This window comes from Gavia stellata, chromosome 8 (assembly GCF_030936135.1).
Source record: "Gavia stellata isolate bGavSte3 chromosome 8, bGavSte3.hap2, whole genome shotgun sequence".
Classification (NCBI taxonomy): Eukaryota; Metazoa; Chordata; class Aves; order Gaviiformes; family Gaviidae; genus Gavia; species Gavia stellata.
In genome coordinates this window covers 22,914,991-22,939,812 of record NC_082601.1, presented here as the reverse complement: position 1 = coordinate 22,939,812, position 24,822 = coordinate 22,914,991, and the positions used below count along the sequence as shown (strand labels likewise).

General features: G+C 44.5%; 4 protein-coding genes across 5 annotated transcripts in view; 1 reads left to right on the top strand and 3 right to left on the bottom strand.

Moving 5' to 3' along the window:
• UBR3 (ubiquitin protein ligase E3 component n-recognin 3) overlaps window positions 1-526 on the bottom strand; it is a 121,927-nt gene extending 121,401 nt beyond the window's left edge. Inside the window, exon 1 of the mRNA XM_059820115.1 lies at window positions 81-526. Within this exon, the coding sequence (XP_059676098.1) occupies window positions 81-526 (446 nt within the window). The remainder of the gene's footprint in view (window positions 1-80) is intronic.
• A 1,522-nt stretch (window positions 527-2,048) lies between these two features.
• METTL5 (methyltransferase 5, N6-adenosine) lies at window positions 2,049-6,831 on the top strand. 2 transcript variants are annotated; one of them, XR_009484073.1, is made up of 8 exons: window positions 2,049-2,085; window positions 2,578-2,699; window positions 3,353-3,467; window positions 3,917-4,098; window positions 4,490-4,572; window positions 4,872-4,923; window positions 5,114-5,270; window positions 5,639-5,674. XR_009484073.1 is itself a non-coding variant. In XM_059820397.1 (8 exons), the coding sequence occupies exons 2-8, from the start codon at window positions 2,591-2,593 to the stop codon at window positions 6,767-6,769; spliced, it is 645 nt and encodes a 214-aa protein (XP_059676380.1). In that variant the 5' UTR covers window positions 2,049-2,085; window positions 2,578-2,590; the 3' UTR covers window positions 6,770-6,831. The 2 variants fall into 2 exon arrangements, 1 of the variants encoding a protein (XP_059676380.1); XM_059820397.1 differs by lacking the exon at window positions 5,114-5,270 and adding an exon at window positions 6,716-6,831 and having other exon boundaries at window positions 5,639-5,688.
• A 6-nt stretch (window positions 6,832-6,837) lies between these two features.
• SSB (small RNA binding exonuclease protection factor La) lies at window positions 6,838-16,903 on the bottom strand. Its single transcript, XM_059820395.1, has 12 exons — window positions 16,846-16,903; window positions 12,084-12,158; window positions 10,531-10,634; window positions 10,197-10,371; window positions 9,938-10,045; window positions 9,737-9,837; window positions 9,434-9,505; window positions 9,307-9,349; window positions 8,487-8,627; window positions 7,919-8,102; window positions 7,624-7,755; window positions 6,838-6,937 (listed from the first exon to the last, which is right to left on the bottom strand). The coding sequence occupies exons 2-12, from the start codon at window positions 12,153-12,155 to the stop codon at window positions 6,840-6,842; spliced, it is 1,230 nt and encodes a 409-aa protein (XP_059676378.1). The 5' UTR covers window positions 12,156-12,158; window positions 16,846-16,903; the 3' UTR covers window positions 6,838-6,839.
• A 1,612-nt stretch (window positions 16,904-18,515) lies between these two features.
• On the bottom strand, window positions 18,516-24,647 carry KLHL23 (kelch like family member 23). The gene is made up of 3 exons (XM_009820036.2): window positions 23,407-24,647; window positions 21,767-21,919; window positions 18,516-21,182 (listed from the first exon to the last, which is right to left on the bottom strand). The coding sequence occupies exons 1-3, from the start codon at window positions 24,617-24,619 to the stop codon at window positions 20,872-20,874; spliced, it is 1,677 nt and encodes a 558-aa protein (XP_009818338.2). The 5' UTR covers window positions 24,620-24,647; the 3' UTR covers window positions 18,516-20,871.
• Between the last annotated feature and the right edge of the window lie 175 nt (window positions 24,648-24,822).

Below are 24,822 nucleotides of genomic sequence, written 5' to 3'. Positions count from 1 at the left end.
GCGGGGAGGCCGCTTCGCCCGCGGGGGCCGCCCCCGCCGGCAGGTGCCCGCCCGCCCCGCCGAGGCCGCCCGCCGCTCACCCGGCCTCCCGCATGACGTTGCTGTCGCCGCAGTCGCAGGCGCCCCCCGCCTGGCTCCGGAACATGTTGTAGTCATGCCCGGCGTGCTCGCCCTGGTGGAAGCACTCGGCGCACAGGCTCATGCAGGGCGAGATCCCGCACGTCCGGCACCGGTAGGCCACGAAGTTGGCCGTCCACACCAGGCCGCACAGCGTGGCCGGGTCGTAGGCCCGCACGGCTTGCACGAAGCTGTCCCACGGCTCCCCGCCCGACAGCAGGCAGCGGCACCACTCCAGCGCCTCGGCCGCCGCCTCGCCGCCACCCGGGCCCGCCGCCGGGGCCAGCACCCGCTCCAGCAGCGCCCGCAGCTCGCCCGCCGCCGCCGCGCCGCTCTCGCCGCCCAGCGCCGTCTTCAGCTGCGCCGCCGTCGCCCGCTTATCCGGGCTGCTGGCGCCGGCCCCCGCCATGATGGGAAACTGAGGAGCCGTTACGGCTGCGCCGGGCTCCCGGCTCTGGGGCTCCCCCCGCCGCCCTCTCTCCCCTCCCAGCGGCGCCTCCCTCTCGCGATAACCGCGGAACCGGCGCCCTCCCCGCCGCCCGTTCCCTCCTCCTGACACTGCGTCTCCCCTCCCCTGACATTACCCCTCCTCCTCCTCCTCCTCCTCTGCCCTCCCCGCCGGCCCTGGCCGCCCTCTTAGCGCGCAGGTGCGCGGCCCGCGCCGCTGCCCCACAAAATGTCGCCGCCCGCCGACCTGAAACTTCTTGTCAGGACGGGGAGGCGGCAGCCGCGGGCCCGACCGCCGTTCGCCTAGAGGGGCCACCCGGGGAGGCCGGCGCCCCCGACGGCAGTGGAGTTCTCTTTGTTACCGAGCCGCTCCTCGAGCGAGGCGGCTGCCGTGAAGACACCGCGCTGACGCCGCTGTGTCCGGGCCGCGGGGGTCCGGCCAGGCTGAGGCGGTGGCGGCGCTGAGGGCAGGGACACCTGCGGGGGGGGGGGGGGGCGGACGCGGGAAGCTCCTCTGGGACTTCAGCCCCGCGGTTGCGCGCTCGCTCCCATCGGCAGCCCCGCTGGAGGTGGCAGAGCACCACCGGGCTTCGGCCGTAGCGCCGCACCTTGCTGGCAACTCGCGCGTCTGGGCGGCCGCCGGCCCGGCGGGCGGAGCGGGGTGTCCGGGCCCTCGGCAGCCCCACGCCCTGAGGTACCGGAGCGCGACTGCACGCTCTCACCAGGAGAGTGTGCTTAGATGTGCGTCTCCGTAGCAGTTGTAAGGCTCGATAAATAGATTTCCAGCGGTGTAACGGCAAGCCTTAAGAGAAAAGGTCTGCCCCTAAACGAAAGTAACCTCTTATCTGGCAGCAGCAAAAGCCCGGGCCCCCAGGGCGGACCCCCCCCCCCCCCCCCCGCTGCCTTTGCCGCTGTTTCCCACGGCTGCCCATCTTCTGGTCACTGGGGTCGCGCTGCAGTTCCTTAGGGGCAGGGAGCATGGGGCAGGCGGTGCAGTATCTCTCCCTCCAGGATTATAGGAAGGAAAACAGGAGAAAGGTGAGTAAATTTGTTACATTTCTCCCCATGACCGTCCTTTCCACCGGACAGGCAGAAGCCCGTTTCCTTTGCTTTCTGTCCCCAATGGCACTCAACAGCTTCACCACGAAGGTGGTGCTGGGGGCCACGCCTGGCGGGCCGGGCTTTCACAAACGCCTGACAGTGGCCACACGTAAGGTCGTAGTAAAACGTATCACGTTGGTAACACACGGCAGTCAAAGCTAACACGCCTTAATTAAAAAGAAGGGGAAGGCTCAGCTGCGTTTCATTCCCCCAGGTCCCCGTCTGCCCGGAAAGGGGCGGGGCCTCCGCGGCCGCCTCGCGCCAGGGGGGCGGGCAGGGGGCGGGGCGCGGCGGCCCGTCGCTCCGCGGCTCGGCCCGGCGCCGGGGGCTGGCTCGCGGCGAGGGGCGGGGCGGCGCGGCGGAAGTGCGCGGCGGCGCTGGGATCGGCCCGGTCCCTCGGCGCGCCCCGCCGGGGCCGCGGTGAGCGGAGGTGGCGTCGAGGGGCGGCCGGTGTGGGGGTGGCGGAGGTGTGTGCGGGTCAGCGGCTTCGCGGCCGCGGAGAGGGCCCTGTCGGGCCAGCGGCCGGTGTGGTTGGTGGAGGACCCGGGGGCTGTGTTCCGGCTCCGCTTAGGGCTGGGCGCCTCTCTCGGCGGCGGGCGGGGCCTGTCGGTAGGAGCGGAGCCCCGGGCCGAGGCGGGCGCGGGGCCTCCTCGGCGCCTAGCCTGGGGCGGGAGCCGGTTGCTGGCGGGGCGTGGGGAAATAGGCTGCCGCGGTCCGGCAACGGCCTCGCGTTCGCCGGCGCCGCGCTTGTGGCTCGTCGTCGGTGCGCCGTCGGATGGATCCCTGAGAAGAGCTGCATGAAAACACCTGGGAGATGCTGAGGAGCACTGTGGGATTTTAAGTATAAAATAATTTACCATAATATGTAGTTTGCTTATATTGTTGTAGCTGATGACACATTATTTTCCTTAGTTAAACTACAAGCATGAAGAAATTAAAGCTTAAAGAACTGGAAAGCTGTCTTCAACAAGTTGATACTTTTGAAAGTCCAAAATTACTCCTTGAACAGTATCCAACAAGACCTCACATCGCAGGTAGAGGTTACCTACAGCACTGTTGCCTCTTTTACTAGTTCTTCATCAGCACTTAAAAAAAAGGGGGGTTCTACTGCATTATCTCCTTTGAAGCCTTTACACTAAAAGTAGTTGAGAAATTGTATCCAGCAGGATTATAATTAATTATTTTTTTAATGATCTGTTAACTTCTTTTCATTAGAAGTATACTGTTAATGTACAACCAAAAATCACATAAATTGATTTAAAAGATGTGATAGAAACATCTTAATCTGTAAATGAGAAAGCCGAAATGGACTCATTTCATGACACACAAAATGCCATGAAAGTGTATATACGGACACTCATCCATACCTTAATTATGATTTTTTCCAATATTTTACATATATTTTCCCCAGACAAATTTAGAGGCATACTTTTTCCACAAACAATACTCACAGCTCGATGTGTAATCTCTCCACCAAAGACCTAGAGTTCTGTAACTTGTCAAAATGTTTTTGACTTGTTTCCACATAAAAATGAAAGAGAGAATTACAGGAAGTGAGAACATACCAGCTTAATTTGGCATGACAAGAAACCCTTAGTTCAGAGTTTTCTGAAGGCAGAAGTAGCTTTTCTTGATTAATCAAGATACATATTTGATATTATTGACCTGTGTTTTCTTTTTCTGCCAGCATGTATGCTGTATACAATTCACAATACTTTTGATGATATTGAAAACAAAACAATTGCAGATTTAGGATGTGGTTGTGGCATGCTCAGCATTGGAAGTGCAATGTTAGGAGCAGGGTAAGTATTTAATACTAAGTTATGGCTGTGTTTTTTTCTGGCATAGAAGGGTAGAAAATAAGATTAGACCATAGCAGTGCCAAGCTAAACTAATTTTAAGGTATCTAATCTGGTGCATAATGAGGCTATTGAATATGTTTAGACAATCAATAACCATTCAAATAGCGGAAGAGATGGACGGTTGCCATGAATTTAGAAGTCACGATGTTTGCTTTCCCCTGAAGCACTAAATGAACACATGAAACTTCCTTCACAAACTTTCAAAGGATATTTGAGAAGGGGCAACAGAGCGACTCGCATTTTTATCAGCACTGAATTTATAGTGTACGCTTGTTACATTTCCTAGATAAAACAAGTTGTGTACACAGATCCTTTTCAAAGCTTTACTATAGAATTTTAAAACATTTTCGTTTCCAGGAGATTAATATGTGGCACTTTTTTTTTAATAGATTGTGTGTGGGGTTTGACATAGATGCAGATGCACTGGAAATATTTAATCACAGTATTGAAGACTTTGAGCTCACGAACGTCAACATGGTTCAGTGTGATGTCTGTTCTTTATCTGACAGCATGTCAGAGACTTTTGACACAGTTATTATGAACCCTCCGTTCGGTACCAAACATAATAAAGGTTGGTAATTCTGAAAGTCAGTTAGAAATTATTAGGAATGAAATAGCAAGGGAAACACTTTTAATGAATCATCTCCCTTCTTTATTACAATTACCTATGTAATTAGCTAGTTTTGTGATCTGGAATCAGTTTCCTAAGTACAGATTAACAACTTCAACATTGTAACTAACAATCGCTGGGTTTGAAATAAACAATACTAGGTATTTCGTGTACCTATCATTTTTCTGTTTGACTAAAAGCAATTGGGTAAGTTTTAGAAATACTTTCTGTACCTTACTGTATTCAGTGCTGTTTCTCAAATAGCTGTTACTCCAGAAAAATTGAAGCTTGAAGCAAATCCTCTAGTTTAAGCTTGCATTTAACAATTCTAATGATTTCATCATTCTTTTAGGAATGGATATGATTTTTCTGAAGACTGCTTTACAAATGGCAAAAACAGCTGTATATTCCCTTCACAAAACTTCAACACGGCAGGCAAGTCCTTCATTTTAGTAGGGCGAGCATTAACCAGGCAATGAAATAGCTGGCATTTAATGATGTTGTCAGTAGCTTCACTGATTTGTTCACACCTTTACGGGGTATGAAACTTGTTTTAGGTAAATACTAATCATGTCAAATAACTGATCTCACATACATCTAGGTAAGTATGTGATCTAATGTTTCAGCTTGAAAAACAAAAGCACAGGAGACTTCTTAAATAAGTACAGGGGTGTAGATGTTTGTAAGACAGTGTAGAAATGAGCTTTTAAATTCACCTGTATCTAATATTGTAGCACATTCAAAAGAAAGCAGATGAATGGGAAGTGAAGATGGAAGTCATAGCAGGTAAGAATAAATTGTTATAAAAGAAAAAAACCCCAACATTTTGTTGGGGGCTAACATCTGTAACACCACTAGCCAATCTTAACAGCCTGAGACAAATTTAAGTGTCATTTAACACTAAAAATGACACAGGTCTTTTTTTAACCAGCCCTTTTTCTTTTTTTTTTTTTTTTTAATATACCTTGCTACCTAGCTAGAATAGAAACAGGCAATAAAGTTCTGAGGAATACATATTCTGTGCAGAATTAGAATTGGATTTTCTCCTGGACTAGATTTTGCCTTCAAGCAGACATTACCTACCTTCCTGCTTCACAAGGATATTGTTGCTGAATAACAAAAGCAAAATGCAGGTCAGTTGTCACACAAAAAAGCATCCTGGCCTTAGTCACCTCAATATTTTTCTGGCAGTTGTTAAAGTATCTTCCCGATTCTTAAATATCACCAGCTGGATGCTTTATACAGTCATACAACTTGAGTCAGGGAAGTTGCACAAGTGCTTGACACACAACTGCATTTCTGCATTTCAGCCATCCACTTACTGTCCGATGTGGTTGGCTTAAATAATCAGACATAATCTAGTCCAGAGGTCAAAACAGTTACCTAGTCAGGGGGCAACAGAGGTGGGCAATAGAAGTAATAGAAGAACATGGGTGTAGGGTGTAAGTCAATTGACTAATCATCATTCTAGTGTAACAAATCTTCTTTGTACTGTTCACAGAGCTTAGATACGACCTACCAGCATCATACAAGTTCCATAAGAAGAAATCGGTAAGTATAAAACCTAACATAACTGAGAAAATGCTGTCTTGTACTAGGCAGGTAAATAAATTCTACTTATGGCCGTAAAACATAAATTTCCGTATGTACTGGATGAGGAATGCTCGTGGCACTTGAGAGAAGTTCACTACGATGGCATCAAGTTCCATTGCTGTTACTACATTTTGTAGTTGAACAGGGAAAACAATCATTGTAACGCAATTCAAAGCTATACACAAAGATTAAGGCCAGCACTGCAACTAGGTGTGAAAAAGCTAAGGGTAGCCTCCTCGACTCAACTTTTAATAGTTACTTGCTTGATCCTGTCTGCAACTGGAACTTAAACTGAATTAAGTAATGAAGGCCAGAGTAACTAGGATTTTACAGCTGTAGCATTATTTCAGCATTCTATGCTCTGTAATACAAAAAGCTACAGCCAGTGAAATCCCTCATAGAACCATCTTAGAGTGGGCAGGAGGAAGCCGTGCACTTCATCCCAGAATAGAAGATCTAGTCAGCATGGTAGAATATGGAAGCTTAAGCCCACAGGCAAGTTACTGGGTGCTGAATGCTGACCTAGAAGACATGTATCCCATTACCATAGGGGAAGTAGAGAGAACCCTGGAGTAGACTAAGCAAGATTTGAAGATTGTTAGGTATGCTGAGTAGCAAAGACTAGTTTTATTCAGCTGTACCTATTCTCTTGGTGACTTGACCTTAAATGATGGAAGTCTGTCCTTCAGCTTTCCTGCTTCACACTTACAGCTTTACACTACATGAACATTCAGGCTTCAGTAGTAAGCAGTTCTGAGTTCTGAATTTATTGGCAGCTGCTATTTAACATAACTGCAAGATTACAAAGTCCAGAACCTTTTACATTTAAATGAGGTGCCAGAGAAGTTGAGAGGATCTGACAGTATAAACAAAACTATAAATATAAAAGTTTTCCAGGGTGGTATGTTAAGAGTAAGCATGCTTCTTAAACAAACAAACAAAAAAAGCTGTAACCCAACAAAATGAAGCTTTCTTCTCATTGTAGGTTGACATTGAAGTGGATTTCATTAGATTTTCTGCCAAGAAACTCCTGAACTGAGGCATGTCTTTAAAACCTATTGAAAATGGAACAATAAAACCAATGATTTTTTATTATTGTTATTTTAGTATTACTGATCTCCATCTCCGTTTTCTGTTTTCAGTTGTTTTGGTGCAGGTCCTTCTTTTTCCATTTCATCTAGTGGTCTCTTCTTGGGACTTGCTGGTTCTGCAAGATTGAATATGTAGTCATTTATGGTAAAGGAAAGCACTTCAGTATTACCTGAAATCTTCTAAAAAAAAAAAAAAACACAAAAACCAAAAACAAAGACAAACCCTTCCTACCATGTAAGTTTGAGTCCTAGTTTATCCACAGCCACTGCTATTCTAGAGGGTTTACTTATTATTGTGACTTAAGGCTTTCAGATGTTCTAAAACGCCAACTTTGAAGAGCTGCTTCCCTGTATAACTTCATCTTACCTGCCCTGCTGCTGTGAAGGAATACAGTCTAACAGGAGTAGGGTAAGCAGGTGCCATATCTAATGAACAGAAGCTTAGCTCTTCATCTTCTCCAAGCTAAATACCAATATGCAGAACTATTTGTCTTCTCATATCCTCAACGAAAAAACAAATCACCACTCAAGAGCCTGGGTCTGTACGTACAGTTATGTAATGTTGTTGACAACCGCCATCTTTCAATGCAGACTATTTTGAACAGCCCTGCAGTACAGCCTCAGCTATCTAGTAATTATCAAGCACAAGACCCTTAAAGTTAATTTACTGATACTGACAAGAGGGCAGAAATACCACAATGTAGGGCCAAATCTGAAACACTTGTAAGAAAAACATGAGTACTTCTCCAGAAAGTACCTCCATGTTCTAAAGAAGCTGCATCCAGTGCACAGAATGACATACCTGTTTTAGTATTATCTTCACCACCTTCTTCTTCATTCTCAAACTTTATTTTCTTGCCCTGAAACTGTACTTTTCCTTTGTGTGCACCCTGAGGTATCTTTCCCCCTCTTCCTTTTCCTTTAATTTTGCGTCCTGTGGGGATATGAGATGTCAGGAACTTTGTATCATGTCTTTTAACTGGCAAGCTTGAAAGTATGCTTTACAGTTAGTTTAGTATGTATTCACTATTTACAGTTACTTTCACACAATGCCACTTCTAGGACATTATAAATGCTTAAACCAATAAAAGGAGGACCTTTTGTTTTCTGTTTCAACAATTCTTGCTGATCTTCCAGTATTTTTTTCAGAGATTCTTTCTCTGCATCGCCTTCTAGCACTTCCCATGTAACATCCTTGTTCCGAAGCTGTAAGTTTCCATTATGTGCTTCTTTAGCTTTTTCCAGAGCTTCTTTTGCAATATCCTTAAATAGGATGATTCCCTTAAAAAAAAGAAGAGTGGTATTTGCATTTGAATCTTACTGCAAAAACATTCAGCTACAATGATGAACTACGTATCCTGTTAGGTACTTCAGCAAGTTCATTACTCTTGCATGATGCAAAACATGTCTAGACTGAAGCAAACCCCTCAGACTGTCCTAACAAACATTCTCAGTCTCGGTTTTGACAGTATCACCTGAGAAGGCTGGAACCTTTACCTGTTCTTTTGAAGGAATTTAAGGGAATGTAATTCTCTAAATATTCTGCAATTCCGCAAGTCAAATAAATAATTTCTTATTTGATTACATAAGAGAACAAGCATTTAATCATTCAGTTTCAAACTTTGTATACAGAGATCTTAACTCCTTGTCCAAGATTCTACTGACCTCCTTTGCACCTCTGACAAAGTGTATCCATTTGATTTCTCCGTGATCAGAAAATACATCATGGAGATCTTCTCTGCATGTTTGATCATCTAGATCACCAGAAAACTTCAGAAGACATCCTGTCTTTTCTTCCAGAGACTTCTAAAGGAAATAAAAAAGACCCCACATTTTTGCTGAAGAGTCAAGCTTGAATATTCATTTTTTCCCCTCAATCCTAAGACTATTAAAACACGACAGTGATAAATAGGCAGTTGAAGTCGCCCCCCCCGCCCTTAGCACCATCAGTAACCCTTTTTCTTTTTTTTTTTTTTTTTTCTTTTTTTTCCTTTAAAAATCTTTCTTTGCTTACTGTGATACATTTATGTGGAACTTAGGACTCCTTTCCCATAAGTGTTACACTCTAAATTCTACAAAACAGTTTTCTGAAGGCTGATACCTCAGGTTGAAAATCTATATACTGGATCCTTTAAATACCACAGAAGAACGATCATCTCAGTGCTGCATTTAGGATCACTTCTGAACAGGTAAACATGCCTTACAATTTAAATTCAGGATATGATCCTTTAAACAAAATTAGTATCTTGAAAATAAGATTAAATAGCATGACAAAACAAAGTCTTACTGTAGATTAGTTGGAAAAGCTGAAGTGGCTTTCTAGGAAGTGCTCTATATTACAGAATTTCAAACTCTGAATGAATATCCCACATGTTAGCTTTACAAAATGTACCTGCAGGAACATGTTTGTTATGTGTGGTTTGAAAAGCCATACAAAAGCAAGCACTGCATAGTTTTCAGGTATAGAGATTGAAGAAACACATACCATTTCAGCATCCGCTGCTTGTTTCTGTTTTTCTTCTTTTTCCCTGTAGAAAAGTTAAGTTAGTTAAGCGTTGGTTCAAGTATGGTCAGGTGAGCAAAACCAAGCACTTCAATTAATAATGACTTACTGTTTAGCTCTTGCTTTAGCTTCTACTTTGTTTTGTCTCCTTTCTTCATTCTTCTTTGTACAATACTCCTCCCTTCAACAGAATATAAGCTAAGTTAATACCACAAAGTATTTCATTATAATTACTTTGTAAGACAGCAGTAGCCAAGAAACAGTTGAGATTATCTTGCAGAGTTGAGATGCTAGTCTCCAAAACGTACAGCTATCAATACCTGTACAACAGTGTAGAAACTTACACTTCTCAGTTCTTGTCTAAATCCACCCTTGACCATTATTAGTTCATACATCAGGTAAGTAGACTTACTTGAAAAGTACTATCAACTCTGTGTCTTTGTACTTCTGGTTTGGGGTCTCTGTGAACTTCTTAGCAGATTCAACACTGTCAAAAACTGCAAATATTGAGCCCTGTTAAATAGTAAGAGACATTCAGTGTTAGAGTAATTGAACAGAATGTTGTCCGGGGGGGATCTCTGCCCCAGGTCTAACTGTTCATTGCAAGAGCTACCTTAAATGTTCTCTGCAATGTTCTCCTCATTTGAATGTTTTCAACTGGACCTTTATCCTCAAGCCATTCTTTGATATCATCAAGAGTTGCATCTAGTGGAAAGCCTTTCTGCGAGATAGCAACAAGATTCAATTATATGCAACAAACTGACAGTCAGAAATGATAACCTATCTCGTATGAGTTAATTCAAGCTTTACTTACATGGTTTTCAGTCAAAGTCATGCAGAACAGCACAGAGCAAAGGAATAAGTTTACTTACAACATATACAGATCTGTTTTTAATTGCAGCCTTATACTGGTCATTTAATTCAGGAAGGGGTTTGTTTGGAGATCTTCTGATTTTAGTTTTGTCTTCGTTTATTTCCATTAAACCAGTCTTGGATTTTCTTAGTGCTTCTACAATAACACTGAAATCTTTCGAAAGGCGACTTAACCTATTGAGTAAGCAGACAGAGGTTATTACAAATTACAAAGCTGAAGCCAAACGTTAGAACAGCAATAGGAGTTGCACATGCAGACCAGGGACATTTAGCCCCAAATAGAGACAAGCAGCTGGAAGTTACTGCATCCAGATTAGTTCGACTTTGTTTTACCTGTTGAATTTGATCATTACTTCTAAAGGCACCCATCCATCATCTAGTTTGATCTGTTCCTTTAGGAACTTGTCTCTTGGTAGATTGTGGTTGCCAAAATAGTACTGCAAAAAAGAAGGGGGAGGGAGGCAGGGACAGAGATTTGTCTTTGAATATTCAGTCTTAAAAGCTCATTTTCATCTGACAACTTACTGCAGTGGATTAAGACATACCAAAATTCATTAATCTGAACAGTTAGAAATTCTGAAATTATGACTTCCTGCTTTAATATGATACTTTTCCAAAAGTTAGTTGCAAAAAAAACCCAGCGCTTCATCCAGTGGGACTAATGAGGCAAAGTTAGACTGCAGTTTTGTGTAGGAAAGGCATGAAGCTTATGCCATTAACATAATTATTCATCAACTTGATCAAGCTCTGCAGAGTCAAGAGTCAAATTTGTCACCAACAGATTCAGGTTTTAGCCCTTATTTAAGGAATGTATAAGCAAGAACATTGTATTTGCCACACAGAGAAATCATACGCATAGACTAGAGTTTCTAGATCTCATTCAAGAAAACACTGTACGATAAAATAATTGTTTTTATTTTAATCTACTATGTTCTCATTTTGATCATGTCCAGCATAGGAAGGCAATTCAGTACAATACAGGCAAGTTCAACAGAATCTTTTGCTTACTAGCAGTCATCTAACTAGGGTCAAATACTTGAAGCCACAGGGTAAGTTTAGAGTGTTTCCACCAATATCATTGTGCTTTAAAAAGTCAGTGCAAGTTTTACAAAAATACCTCTCCCTTTAGTATACCTCAAACTCACATTACCACAAGTCTAGCTTGGACAACTATTTCTTCTCAATCTCTTTTTTGGTTGTTTTTTTTTTCTTCCATAAATAATGACTACAGCTCCACATGCTAACAGGGATTCACATGCAGCTGTGTTTTTGTCCTTCAGGAAAAGTTTTGTTCTAGATGTCATTTTAACTGATGTGCTCAGTCTTCCATTATAGGGTAACCCTCCAAGCCTCTAGAGTGAGAAGTAGTTAATCTAAAGTAGGCAGGTAAGTTTAGTTGTAATTTGTAGCAGTACATTACAAAACAGTAGATCATAATAGCAAGTTACGCAATGTGCTAATATTTTGACCAGCACAGATTCCCGAGTAGGAGGATTCCCCCCCCCCAAATTAAGTCATATAGAATTAAAATGCCTCTTCCTGTTTGCATAGAGAGAATGATCCCAGTGAACATAGTAATAAATTGTTCAATGACACATTCACTTGCTATAGCACCTAAAACACTAGCAAGTTAAACCTTTTGTGTTTTTAAATGGTGGTCTTACAGGCAACTCTAGACAAGTATAACTTCCAATTTAGACTACAGTTATGAATTACCTTAAAGTATACTAAATACCTGTCATAGACCTGTGATAGACATTTCTGAAAAAGCTGAAGATTCAAGTCTACCTGCCTATGAAGTTAACTTCCCATTAGCCAAGTCCCTACCAATGAATGTCTCCAAAATTACATCTCAGTCCAGATCCCAAACTATAAATTGAACTTACCTCAATTTGCTGACAGATTTTGGTTTCCAAAATAGACATGTTTTCACCATCTCCATTTTCAGCCATTTTCATCAGCTGTGTTGAAGAGAATATAGAACAAAGGCACTAAGTATTAAATAGTACTTTCTACAGACTTACATTTGTATAGCATTGCATTTCACTGCAGCCTCATCTAAACAAGATAAGAGACAAGTTCTTTAGCCATATGTTTATGCTTGTGAGCTAACTTTAAACATGACTGCAGAACTCCAAGGGGAAACTATGAAACAAGTGGAAAAAAAAAAGTAGTAAAATACTTTGGTTGTTAAGGCAGCATTTGGCATTCTACATTCAAGATAAGTAAACAACTAATGCTGTAAAGTGCCAGCATTTTTTACCTTTTTCTAGCCACAGATCCTCAGTTGGTACCTAACGGCAACAAACCTGAGAGCCAGCATCATTTGTTCTTTTAAGTCAAATCCAACCTCTCATCAGTAGGCAAAACATCAATAACAAAAAATAGTTTAATATTCCTGAATAGGTAAAACTAGAAACTTTTCTGAAGTTTCTGCCTCCTAATTAACCTTTGGAAGTTCAAGGTACTTCCTGGAGGAAGGAACGAAAATATCTGCATTTACTAGTACATCCTAAAAATGTCTAGTTCTCTCCTTTACAAACTTATCTTTACTAGAGTTCTTCATGAATACCGAATCAAGCATCTTTGATAAGAGGTAAGGTGTTTTAACTTTAAAGTAACTTCTTCCCTTAACTGGCATTAAGCGCATAATCCCAGTACATCAGATACAGTTACTACGTGCACTAGAAGGTTGGTAAAAAAAAGCAGCTACTTGCCAGAAAGTTAACTGGGATCAGAAAATGTTTATCTAGTTGCTCTTAAGATAAGGCTAGAGTGTAAAGAGTAATTGTTGAGGAAAAGTGCAGCTTTATAAAGCTGTCGGAAATCGGTTTGAATTCAGTTTTGAACTCTGAAGCACAGATTTCTTCTTTCTCCCTTTGGGCACTATCACCTTTGTTAAATCCAGCTACAGAAAATGAAGCAGTTTCATGGCCTCCAGTTACCCCAGTTGACAGATCAGTGATCATTAAGACTACTGGCAAAGATGGGTTTGCACTTGCGTCTTGCATGGTTTAATGGGAGATTTAAACATACACATTCTGCTTTTCTGCCACTCACAGGACAGTAACGTCTTTCAGAGCATCAAGATGACTGACAACATAGAAGCAGGGAAAACTCCCGAGACTCCCTTGTCACAAGAAATTATGTTCTTCATCAGAACACCCGCCTGGCAGCCCCATCTTCTTATTTTAGTAGTTTAATTCACCTATCATTGTGCAACCTACTGTAGTATTCCCATTTCTTCCTCTTCCTGATCTCAAGGCTACGTTGCATCCTTTAACTTGCTTGTCATTCTTTTTAATCTAGGCACTTACAGCCTTAAAATTTGCATCCCAGTCTCCACTACTGGACTTCCACCTGTACCTAACATTCTAACACTCTTTAAAGCATGATTTTAAAGCATGATTTCAGCAACTGTTAGTTGACAGCTATGCTCAGAGCATGATCTGTTTGTCTGTAATGCACTTTACAAAAATCCAGGCCATAGTACACAAGCTAACAGTTACAGTTACTTTAGAGATGTCTCACATGAGCCAGCCTGACCTACAGGAGACTTAGTTCACCATCACATTCAGGTGCTGGCACTATCTTGACACTCCCCTGCAACACCTGACATGTGAGAGAAATCAGTGTTCTATTTTGCCTAATTTGGTGTAATTTAATGGCAGTCTATGGACTAGTCTCGGCTTTTTCCATTGGATCAACTAATTGACCACACTCCTTGTGTGCTACTGTAACACGTGATCCAACAGAAAGTTAACCCACCAAAGAAAGGTAAGTACAATTTCATTAGATAAATGTATCATTGACTTGATTCGGCTTGTAGAAGACACTGTTGATGGAGCTGTTAGGGCAGGGAGGACAAGAGAGAGAAAAAAAAAAATCAGAAACACCCTTCTGTGGCAGCAAGCAGTTGTAGTGGGTTAGATTAGACATCAAACTATACCCTCGAGGTCCAAAAAAAAAAAGTACTGAATGGCAGCTATGTGAATCTTCATATTCTCAAACCTCAGTTTGGTGATCTAACTTGCATTGCTAAGTCTCTTCTCCAGGTGCAGCAGCTTTTTTAAAGCACTAGGCAACATAAATTTAAGTGAACCATTTTCTTATGGGTGCTTTTCACAGTACAGCTCAATTAACATGTAAGACGGCATACTAATTTACTAAGAAATGTGAAAAGTTTTGCTCTCTTGCATATTCTGGGGAAAAAATTAATTTTTAATCCTGTATCCCATTTTTTAAGAAAAATGCATTAACAATATGTTCTGGAACTTTAGAGCAGAGACAATCTGCTGGTGCACACCAAAATACAGACTGAGCTGGACAGAGGAATCTTCCCTCAACCCCTTCCATTTGGACAGCCAGTCTCAAGTATGCTGTTGAGAGCATACACAAGAGTGAGCTGAGTGGAGACAGCTGCTCTGTACACTTCTGTAGTGTGAAATACAGGCCACCCTCCTAGTAGGCTGTACCTGCTTGCTCCTTCAGTGGCCTTTGCTGGTTTACCTGTCATACTGAATGGTGCATGGATTTCTTGGAGCAAGTTTTCCCTTAGTACAAGTTGTCGTTAAAATAAAACTTGGGACCTTTTGGCTGCATGCTGCCAAATAACCAGCAGTTCTACGCCAGTTAATGAGGTGAGGATTACACAGAGGTCACACATCTGAGATAGTATAGTTAAAAGAGAATCAGTTTGTAAAGCTGTTGACTTTGCTTTGATTTCATCATTTTGAGAGACACCCCCCTCCCTAACCTCTCCAGGGTAGCCTGGCTTTTCTAGCCTTGCCAAAAACCACACCAGTCTGAAATATACAGGACGGCCTTGTTTTTACTGCTGGACACCCAAGAAGCCATTAACAAATGCCAAGATAATAGTGCTGTGAAGCATAATGAAAGAACATATGCTTTTGTCGTCACCTAGCTTCTGCCACCTAAACTCCTTCAGCCTTGTTATATCCTTGAATACCTGTCTTTCTTGCACTTCCCCAGCTCTCATAGTGCACCACTCTCCCAGTCTGCCTCACTCCGGGTACCAAAATACCCAGAATCAGCAACTCACTTTCCACATAATAAGGCTCAGCTCCACTGCTAAAAAGAGATGAAAAACAAAGTCTGTTTCCGTAACAGTATTTTCAAGGTAAAAAACAAACTGTACAGAAGTGTGAAACAACACAAGACCTGGGACAAGTCCTTCAGATTAAGTCTTACACCTGGAAAAGTTTTTTCTAAAAAGCGCCCGTTCACCTGCAAGTAACAACAAACGGTTGGCAAGACTAAGACTCAAGCTTGCCACACGTGGATTTCAGTTCAGACACTGATCAAGCTCTAACCTATTTAGAATAAAAGCAGAAGCAGTCTTCTAATTTAAGAAAAAATCTAGTCTTGCTGCACATGCTCACTTCAGACACCTTAGCTCAGTCATTTGGCACAAGCTAGTCTTCTGGATCCAACTTCCAGATCAATAGTTTTCAGTTGCTGTGCAGCAAGGAAGACTGATGAAAAGTAGCTCCACTGAAGAACCACCACAGTCTGAACAGCATGCAAAATCCTACATAAGATTTTATTGTAAGTGCTTTCTTAGTAGACCACACTGAGTTGTTCCTTCTGCGTGCCAACAGTCTGTATCAGTACTACTCAAAATGCAAACAAGTTAAAATAATGCGAATAGGCCTGAGATTTAAATTACAGATGGAAAATGATGGTCAAGCCCTTTAACTGGAACAATTTGATCCCACGCTGTATTAGCTAGATCAGCCCAAAAGAACTCTCAAGTGGATTTTCATCTTATCAGTCATTTAGTTTACAGATTCAAGGTCTGGACAAAGCTTTGTTGCAGACTAACTGGTTTTATCATTACTGTAATAGAGTGAAAGGCTTTATTTAAACAGAAGTTTCCCCAATAAAGTAATAGAGATGCCGGCTCCCGAACCTTACGTCCATCCTAGGAGACCATCAGTTTGTTCTAAGATACTTTTATACTCCTACAGCGCCAACACACCCCTCTTCAGACACCCCCAAGCCCCGTGGCCAAGGTTCCCGCCCAGCGGACACCTCAGCCTGGCTGCAGCCCGCCCGCTGCCCTCAGCCCGCCCGCCCGGCGCGGCGCTCGGGGCTGCTCCCGCGGGGCCGGGCCCGGGGCGCCCGCAGGCGGGGGCAGCCCGCGGCCCCTGGCGCGCAGGAGGGCGGGAGCCGCGCTGGCACCGCACGTGCTGGAGCGGTGCCCTCAGCGCTGGGCGCACAGGACGCACCGCGCAGCGCTATAATACGAGCGGCGAATCGCACGCGCCGCAACGCCGCGCGAGGCGCTTCCGGCGTGTAACCGCCGCGCCGGCACCGCTGCGAGCGAAGGAGCGGCGGCAGCTCACCCCTCCTCCGCCGGGCACGGCTGGGCCCCGCACCGCGCTCCTGCCCGAGCCGGGGGAAGAGGGGCAGCACGCGCTCCCACGCTCCGGGGACTCCTCCCTCCCGGCCCGCCAGCGGGGAGTGCCGCCAGCAGCCCCGCAGGCCCCGCCACCCGCCCTGCCCCGGCACGGCCCGCCGCTCCTCTGAGCGGGGCCGGGCCGGGCCTAGCAGGGCGCCCGCGCAGCACCATCCCCCACGCGCAGCCGCCCGGCGCGGGGACGAGAGGCCGCCCCGAGCACTAACCTGCCGCAGCTCCGGAACCAGCCCCCACGCGGCCCCGCTCCGCCGCTTTAAAGGCCGCAGTCGGCCCCGCGCGGCCCAGCAGCCTCCGCCCGCCCCTCACGTGGCCGCCGCTTCCGGGGCGGGGCCGTTCGGCAGCGGCGCGGGCCTGGCCCGGGCACGGCAGCACGCGCGGCGCCTCCTGCGTGCCTGAGGCGGCTGAGCCTGCGGCGGGGCCGGGCCCCAGCTGGGGCCTCTGGTGCCGGCCCCCCGCCCCACGGACGCCCCGCCCCAAGCAGCCCGTCCCGCTCCCCTCGTCCGCCGGTGCGCGCGGCCAGAGGAGCCCCTGCGCGCGGAACGGTTTGGGAAACGGGCAACGGGAAGCGGCATATGCGTTCGTGTTTATTCTTTGCGGCAGGGAAGGCACAAGCAGCGGTGGGAAGGGCTGGTGTGGCCGTGCGCTTAACGCACCGACAGGCCCCAGCGCCTGCCACCGGCACCTCTCCGGGTGTTCGCGTGCTTCTGCACGGTTAACAGAAAGAGCAATTTAAAAGCTTCTATTTGTACGCTGGTGCTATATTTACGTTTATTAAATACTACAAACATTCACTTAAGTACCATAGATGGGTTGTAGACATCTATAGTGCTACAAACATGGGGATCACACAGATAAAAATTCTAATAAATAGTACTGACTTCACTGATGCGACTTCTGTATTAGTTCATTTCCTAGTTGACCAGCGAAACAGTAAAACGGTGACTACCATAATACAGGTCCGAGAGCACAATAATTTAGCGTTCACGTTCAGCTTATTACTAAAAATGTGCCACACGGACGGCTGAAGACCCCCCACTCATGAGCCTTCCACCTCCCGTAGGATGCACCGTCGCTGGCCAAGAGCCAGAACTCCTGTTCCTCTCCCTGAACTCCTACTCCTGCCTGTGCTCAAGACACGATTGCCACACGCTTTCTTGGGATGTGCTACGGTCATGAGCTGATTTAGAAGGGCATTGTAGGTTATTATAAAAAATAGCACCAGTTAAAATTTAACAGTGAGTCTGAACTTTTACATTCCATTTATTCTAAAGCATTCAAAAATCTCCAAAAAATTAGGACTTATCTGAAGCCCTAGGTAGAAGTCTCAATGACTTTCGTTTATGCCAGATCAGCACATTCTCTCCTACCCTGTCGGAACTAAAGGGCTTTTTTTCACTTTGCAGTTCCGCTGAGGCGGAGAAGCAGCGCATCGCTCGCCGGCAGGGTGCCCAGAGGGAGAAAGCACTCTGGCTTCCAGTGCCTGTGCTCCAACCCCGGAGCAGCAGCGCTCTTTCACCAACATTAAGCACCTAGTTTAGCAGCTGCGGACAGGTGGATGCTGTGAGGTTTTGTGAGTCCTTGCCGCCTTCTTACATCCTTTCACCAATTTACCAACTGTTGGTGACAGCATACGGGCCGTAACAAACCTCAGGGCCAGCCACAAGCAGCTGTCCTATGCCTATGTTTTTTGACAAACACGAAGCTTCATGGGTACCTATTTTGCACTAAAGAATTACATACACACATTGAGTTCACTGAGGTTTTGTTCAATACAAAGATCACCTTCATGCTCTTGCAATGTTGTCCTTTAAATCTCCACCTGGCCTTTGAATAATTCTCAGCTGTGGAGACTTCCAGGAGAAACAAATTCATTTTATTTCTTTTGCCCACCTGCCCGGCCCACACATTTCAAACAGCATCAGAGCTCAATTCCCCACACCTCTTTACAGTTTAAAGTCTTTAAACAAATTCCATTGGATCCTTAAATAGCTCTCAGTGGGACAGCTAACAAAGCAAAATGCTGAACTCACGCACACATGAGCTTCCGACATAGTAAGGTGACACACAAAGACATCAAAACAAGAACTATATCTACACCACAGAACTTCACATCAAAGCTCAGAGTTGAGTGCTGCCTGCCAGCAGCAGTCAAATGCAAAGTGAGAAACAGTACAAAAATATGACAGAAGGAAAAAATGTTCAAAATGCTTATGATCAAGAAAAAGAAATATTACAAACTCAGGGCTTACCTGCTTGGAAAGCTGCTTCCATCATATCTGATAAATCCAATAAAGCCAAAATTTCATTTCTGGTGGCAGTGCTGGTGTAGGAAGTTCCCACCACACCCTACAGCAGCCATGTGTTGTCCCTCCCTCTCATGCCAATGTCTAACAGCTGTTTCTGCTGTCATTTTATAAACTGGATTGGGGAACTGATCTGGGCTAAAAGAGCCTCTGTGCTCCCCAAGGCATTTCTTAATTTGGATCACCGCTATCGACTGCGCGGCCCCACGGCAGCTGAAGCAGGACTGGGAGAGGGCAGCAAAGGCACGAAAGAGCAGGAACGCTCCTTGCAGCCACCTCCTCGGCACTGGGAAGGCTTTGCCATCTTGTACTTTCCATACAACTCGTGCTTCCTTTCAGTCTCTCTCTCCCCACTCTAAGCTGTTCCTAATTTTCATAAAACCTGAAAAAATTGTGTATTTTTAAGGCCTATACCTCCCTGCAGAACATGGCTGAACCCAGACAAGTGAATCCAGTGTTAGAGGGGAGCTGACACACGCACAGAAAGACAACACGGTTGCACCTTGCTCCCTCAGGGAACCGGGCTAATAACAAGCCCCACATTACAGTAATATAATAATAACAAGCCCCACATTACAAGCTATGGGGTGAAAACAAACCCTAAGAAGTCACTGCGATAACGATTCAGTCAAATGCAGTTGTATTACTACCTACATGGCAGGATGCAAAACAAGGACTGGTGAGAAGGGTGGGAATGGCAGGGTCAAAACACCAGCTATTTAAATACTACCTATGGATTCTGCTTTCTGCTGGCACTGGCACTGCCATGCTGTGCTGGGAGCCTGCCACAGGAGTCTCCCAGTGGAGAGGTGACAAAATGATGACCTTCCTGCCCATCTCAAGTTGCTTTCTAGACAGAATTTGAAGATCTCGTATTACATTTTGAGAGAAATAATAAATAAATCCAGTGGACCACCTAGCATTTAATTTCTCCACGCGTAATATATTTTGACAAGTTTCTTCAGCTGTCACCTTTGCTTAAGTCACAGTTTAGCACTTTAAAAAGACTGAATGGTATTAAACAAAATAGAGAAGTTTGTGTCTCAGGAGGATGTCAGCAACTTTCCAGTCTCTCTCATTTCCTCCTTCCATTCCACAAAGACACACATCTTAAATTTGATTTTAAAGAAGTTACCACGGTAAGGCTTTTCCCTGAAAAACAAAAAATCACCAATACTTGTGCATCAGCCAAAGAGCCCATTGCAAAGCCATGCAGAGTCTTTTTATTTCTCAAGGGCCCTGCCAGTGTGAGAAAGGCAAAGCGGGCACTTTTCTCAAACTGCCTCGTACTGCAGAGCACTGTTCTCCTTCTGGAAAACTAGTGCATGCTTTCAGCTTGTGCTCTGGGGCTACTGCATGACATTTCTTCCTGCATTCCCAGCCTCTGCTCTTCTCCATTCTGGCATTTGAAGGTAGAATTAGAGGCATTCTATAACTCCCCATGATTTCTGGATGTGATAACCTAGTTACCGAAGTGATATTGCTCTGTATGTACCCTACGCTTAGCTTGTGGCAATGAACCATTTCTATAGCTACCTTCGGAGTGTCAAAGATTTCATCTTAAGCCCAATGGTCCACAGAAACACAGAGTATTTTGTATGGCTTTACTCACCTTAGCACCAGATTATAGTTCCACCCAGGGATTAATGAAAACAAATCTGTCACAGTGGTTCCTATATAGCTGCACAAAGTGTTGTAAGAGAGTCATTTGAAAACTTTCATGACAAAGAATGATTGGACTGAAAAATATATGGAAATCTTGTTACCACATTTATATTTCTGAATTGTTTAAAATAAAGACAAATTATACCTAGTTTTTAATGATGTGTGCTAAGAGATTGTATTAGACTTCTCATTCATGAGGTAATCAGTACTACTATGAATATTGCATCTGCTGTTTTCTATAGCAGCAATATGAAAATTAAATGTTTACACGTTATACACACAGACACAGCCATGTGACCGCATAGCACTGGGAAGATTACCTACTGCTTCCCATTTATTCAGTTCAGGGTTGTACTTCTCAATGCTCTGCAGATATGTTCCTTTTGAATAGGAATATCCTCCTGTAACATAGATGCATCCGTTCATAACCACCGCGCCACACTCCATCCTTCTCTCCATCATGTGAGCCATCTGCTTCCATTCGTTTTGCTCTGGGTCATAGCAGTCCGTGATTGTGGTCTGTCCACCCACAAAATAGATCTTGTTTTGTAATGTAATTGAACACAATCCGTATTCTTCAGGAAGAAAGGAACAGAGTTCAACTCAGCATGATAATGTTAACTTAAACTGTAGCTATGTGACAAACACTGGGCACCACTGAGGGTGGCTGAGTTTCTTCACTGAGCTTAGGAGACACCTCAGGATTTTCTGCTACACTTGGTGAAAGCAAGCTCAAGGCATTACAGAAGATAGAGACCTGAGCACCAGTACTTAGTGAGAATTGCTTTAAAAACTTACTGTTACCAAATGCAGAACAAAGATAAAATACTTTTAAAATTCATATAAATTATTTTTGCCAAATGCCTATGAATAGATAGAAAATTATAGAAAGTTAGTTTACCATATTATTTAATAGAATGCAGCCATTCCTTAGTTCAGTATTTATACAGTGATTTCTATAGAACAGATGCTTAAAGAGGGTCTCCCCTTGCCCTCTCAGGAGTCTGGAAATGGCAGATGATCCCACTCTGGCCCTTGCTGCCCAAAAGGCATTGCTCCTTTTATTAGGAACATGCCAGAAACTCTAAGTGGGCTTAAAGACTCCCAGATACAAGTAATCAAATCAAGCTCTATGCTCCTTACAGAAATTATTGTTTACCTGGATGCGGACTTGTGGTGACTATACTCCACTCATTGCTACCTGAATGGTATCTCTGGATTTTATCATAGGTGCAGCTTCCCCTGTACCCATAGTGACCTCCGGTTACATAGATGACTTCATGCAGGACGCAGGCAGTGGCATTTCCAACACCTGTACACAGTGTGAAAGTCACACCTTCAGACTGCACACAATAACCACGGTCACTTCCATCCACATCCCATTTCAAATGACTTGTTAATTTGAGAATGAAATATTTGAGAATGAAATTATGCTTGCAAGTATTTAACTGAATGTGAAATTAAATAAACTTGTCAAGACACCTTGTTTTATCAGCATAAGTCAAGAGCAACTAAATAAAACTGCAGTAACCGATACATATTGCATATAATACAGCCACACAATATTTCACAGAATTTTTATGCAGTAATTAAAGACACATTGTCACATTGGTTTTGGAACAGGGAATTACTTTTAGTATTTCACTAAGTTAAAGAGATTTTTAGAAGTCACTCATGTGGCAAGGAGATGAGATCATTCACTGTCTTGAGCTATCTTTTCTGACACTTTTAGTCTTTCTCATGGTATTATTAATGATGCTATCGTATAAACAAGGACACAAATAGAATGGAGCCATGTTAACTCGGTCTCCAGGAGAACAAAACAAACTAAAACAAGGGATCGGGCAAGATAAAATGGACCAAAAATGGGAAATGAGTGTGGTTTTTAAGTATATAAGAAGTTTCACACAGAAAACAGGACAAAACAACTGCACAGAATGTGTAACTGCTCACAGTATTAGCATAGCATTTCTGTTTTTAAAGGAAATAAAAAGAGAATAATAGCAATGTTTGTGGAAAATATACGAACAATAAGAAAGTTGTAGGAGCATGGTGTTTTTTCCTGTTACAGATACCTCCAAAACCCTCATGTATGTAGAAAAATACCATGTTGCATCAACTTACAGTAAAATTTTATAATTAGTTGTAAATAATTGCATTGTTATAAAAATGTATGATAAATGTATACTTCTTTATAAATTTTATAACAAAGTAATACCCTTTAGTTAGGCTGTGATCCAAATTCATACATTTTTAATAGATCACTATTTTGGCTGCTAGAAACAGGTATTAGCGCTTTTCATTATCCTTGCACTAAAGATTAAACTAAGGATCCTGAACAGATGATACACTGAAATATGAGGAAACGGCATGCAAGAATAAAGATGACACCTTTATAAGTGATTGCACAGAAAATCTTAGTAATCTGATCTTGTATCAAAATAATACAATCCCTTTATTGGAGCTTGCTCTTTGACCATCTGCTGAATAGACTCTAATCCCAGGTAGTTTTCTGATTTCTTTCCAATTTGAACAGAAATTTTACTCTTGAAAGAAGACAAAATTAAACTGAGACTACCGCTTGCTTTTCCACCCTAGCATTCTGCCCAGCACAGTGTTGGGATCTTTGCAGCAGTTTGGCTAATAAAGACCTGAACCAAAGCCCATGAACATTAACAGGAGATTCCCATGGACTTCACTAGAACTTGGATCAAACCCTGCATCTGTCCATGGCACTTAAAAGTGGCAAACGCGAAAGGGCCGACATTTGAGACAGACACCACAAAAAAGCTTACCTACCTTTGATCATGTTTGCAATGGGAAACCATTTCTTTTTTAAAGGATCATAGAACTCAGCTTCTTGTACTGGAGCTCCCTTTCGGTAACCACCCAACGCGTAGATGCAGCCGCTCAAGGAAACCGTGCAGTGGTAATACCTTGCATCGAGCATGGGGCAGCCTTCTGTCCATTCATCTCTCTCACTGTTATATATCCACACAGTGTCAAGGGCTTCGATGCTCTCCGTTCTATAACCTCCCGTCACATATATGTTTGGTCCCAAGCTAGCGACCCCATAGCTCTCTCTGGTGTGATCTGGCATCTCTGTTCCCTGCACCCATGCGTTGGTTAAAGGATCCCAAACATGCACTTCTGATAAGGGATGCCAATAATATCCTCCGATCACATACATGGCTGCTGTGGGTCTTCTGGAAAGGCCTTTGGGATTGGAGTTCAGGGCACTATATACGAGTGACCTTATCTTACTGTCATTAAGTCGGCATTTTTTCTGAAGGCTTAAAGCTGACCTCAAATACACGTTATCTACGTCCACTTTGACGCAGCTCAGCAGTTCATAGACATCTTCAATTCTTTCTTCCACATTGTGTGCAACCCACTTAACGACAGCTTCGATGGCCGCCTCTTCTTTCCAAACATTGAGATTCTCTCTGGAGAGAATAAAAGAGAGCTTCTCCTTGCCAACGTCCAGAAACTCTTCCTGCTTCCACACTTCTTCAAACTGCCACAACAATATCCGCCTGGACTCTTTTTCTAGCTCCGAGCAATCGTGATATTCGGCAAAGGAGTGCATCCCTATGCAGTTGTCGGTATCTAAGTGCCTCACCAGAAACTGCTCACAGGCTTTCTTTACTGACACAAACTGGAGGAGGTCTGCGGCCTGGAGCAGGCTTTGGACATTTCTCTTTGTTATCTGGACCTGTGATGTGTATGCATAATTCACGAGGGCTTCCAGCACAGCATGGCTGAGCCCGGGAAGTCTGATCTGGTTTTTAGATTTCTCTTTCATATCGGCTGTGAACATGGCTTTAAAATAACTGCTGCAAGCCGCCAAGGCGGCTCTGTGGCAGTGGAAGATGACCCCCGAAGCGCACTGCAGGGTGATGTCGGTGAACAGCCCGTCCAGGTAAAACGCCCGGAACGCCTCCAGGAAATCGGCGGGGTGAGAGGAGTCCGTGTAGAGGTACGCGCAGTCCTCCTGCCCGGCCACTGCCATCGCCCTGACCCGCGGGCAGCCGGGACGCGCCGAGCGGGGCCGCCGGCCGCCACCGCCGCGCCGGGCTCCCCGCGGCTTTGTCCGCGCCCCGCCCGCGGAGCGGAGAGCTGCTCCGCGAAGCCCCCCCCCCGCCCTCCGCGGACCGGCCCGCCCCGCGCCGCTCAGCCTACCCGGCGCGGTACTTACGCCCGGGCGCAGCGCGG

What these genes read in the sequence shown, in the direction of transcription:
- METTL5 (XM_059820397.1), top strand. Translation starts at nt 2,591, where the DNA reads ATGAAGAAATTAAAGCTTAAAGAACTGGAAAGCTGTCTTCAACAAGTT. An exon ending in AGTGCAATGTTAGGAGCAGG is followed by an intron (nt 3,468 to 3,916) that starts GTAAGTATTTAA and finishes TTTTTTTAATAG; the next exon opens with ATTGTGTGTGGGGTTTGACA. An exon ending in CGGTACCAAACATAATAAAG is followed by an intron (nt 4,099 to 4,489) that starts GTTGGTAATTCT and finishes TCATTCTTTTAG; the next exon opens with GAATGGATATGATTTTTCTG.
- SSB (XM_059820395.1), bottom strand. Translation starts at nt 12,155, where the DNA reads ATGAAAATGGCTGAAAATGGAGATGGTGAAAACATGTCTATTTTGGAA. An exon ending in GTAATGATCAAATTCAACAG is followed by an intron (nt 10,372 to 10,530) that starts GTAAAACAAAGT and finishes CTTACTCAATAG; the next exon opens with GTTAAGTCGCCTTTCGAAAG. An exon ending in TTGTCAGAGGTGCAAAGGAG is followed by an intron (nt 8,103 to 8,486) that starts GTCAGTAGAATC and finishes CTTTTTTTTAAG; the next exon opens with GGAATCATCCTATTTAAGGA.
- KLHL23 (XM_009820036.2), bottom strand. Translation starts at nt 24,619, where the DNA reads ATGGCAGTGGCCGGGCAGGAGGACTGCGCGTACCTCTACACGGACTCC. An exon ending in CATTGCAAACATGATCAAAG is followed by an intron (nt 21,920 to 23,406) that starts GTAGGTAAGCTT and finishes CACTGTGTACAG; the next exon opens with GTGTTGGAAATGCCACTGCC. An exon ending in CACCACAAGTCCGCATCCAG is followed by an intron (nt 21,183 to 21,766) that starts GTAAACAATAAT and finishes TTCTTCCTGAAG; the next exon opens with AATACGGATTGTGTTCAATT.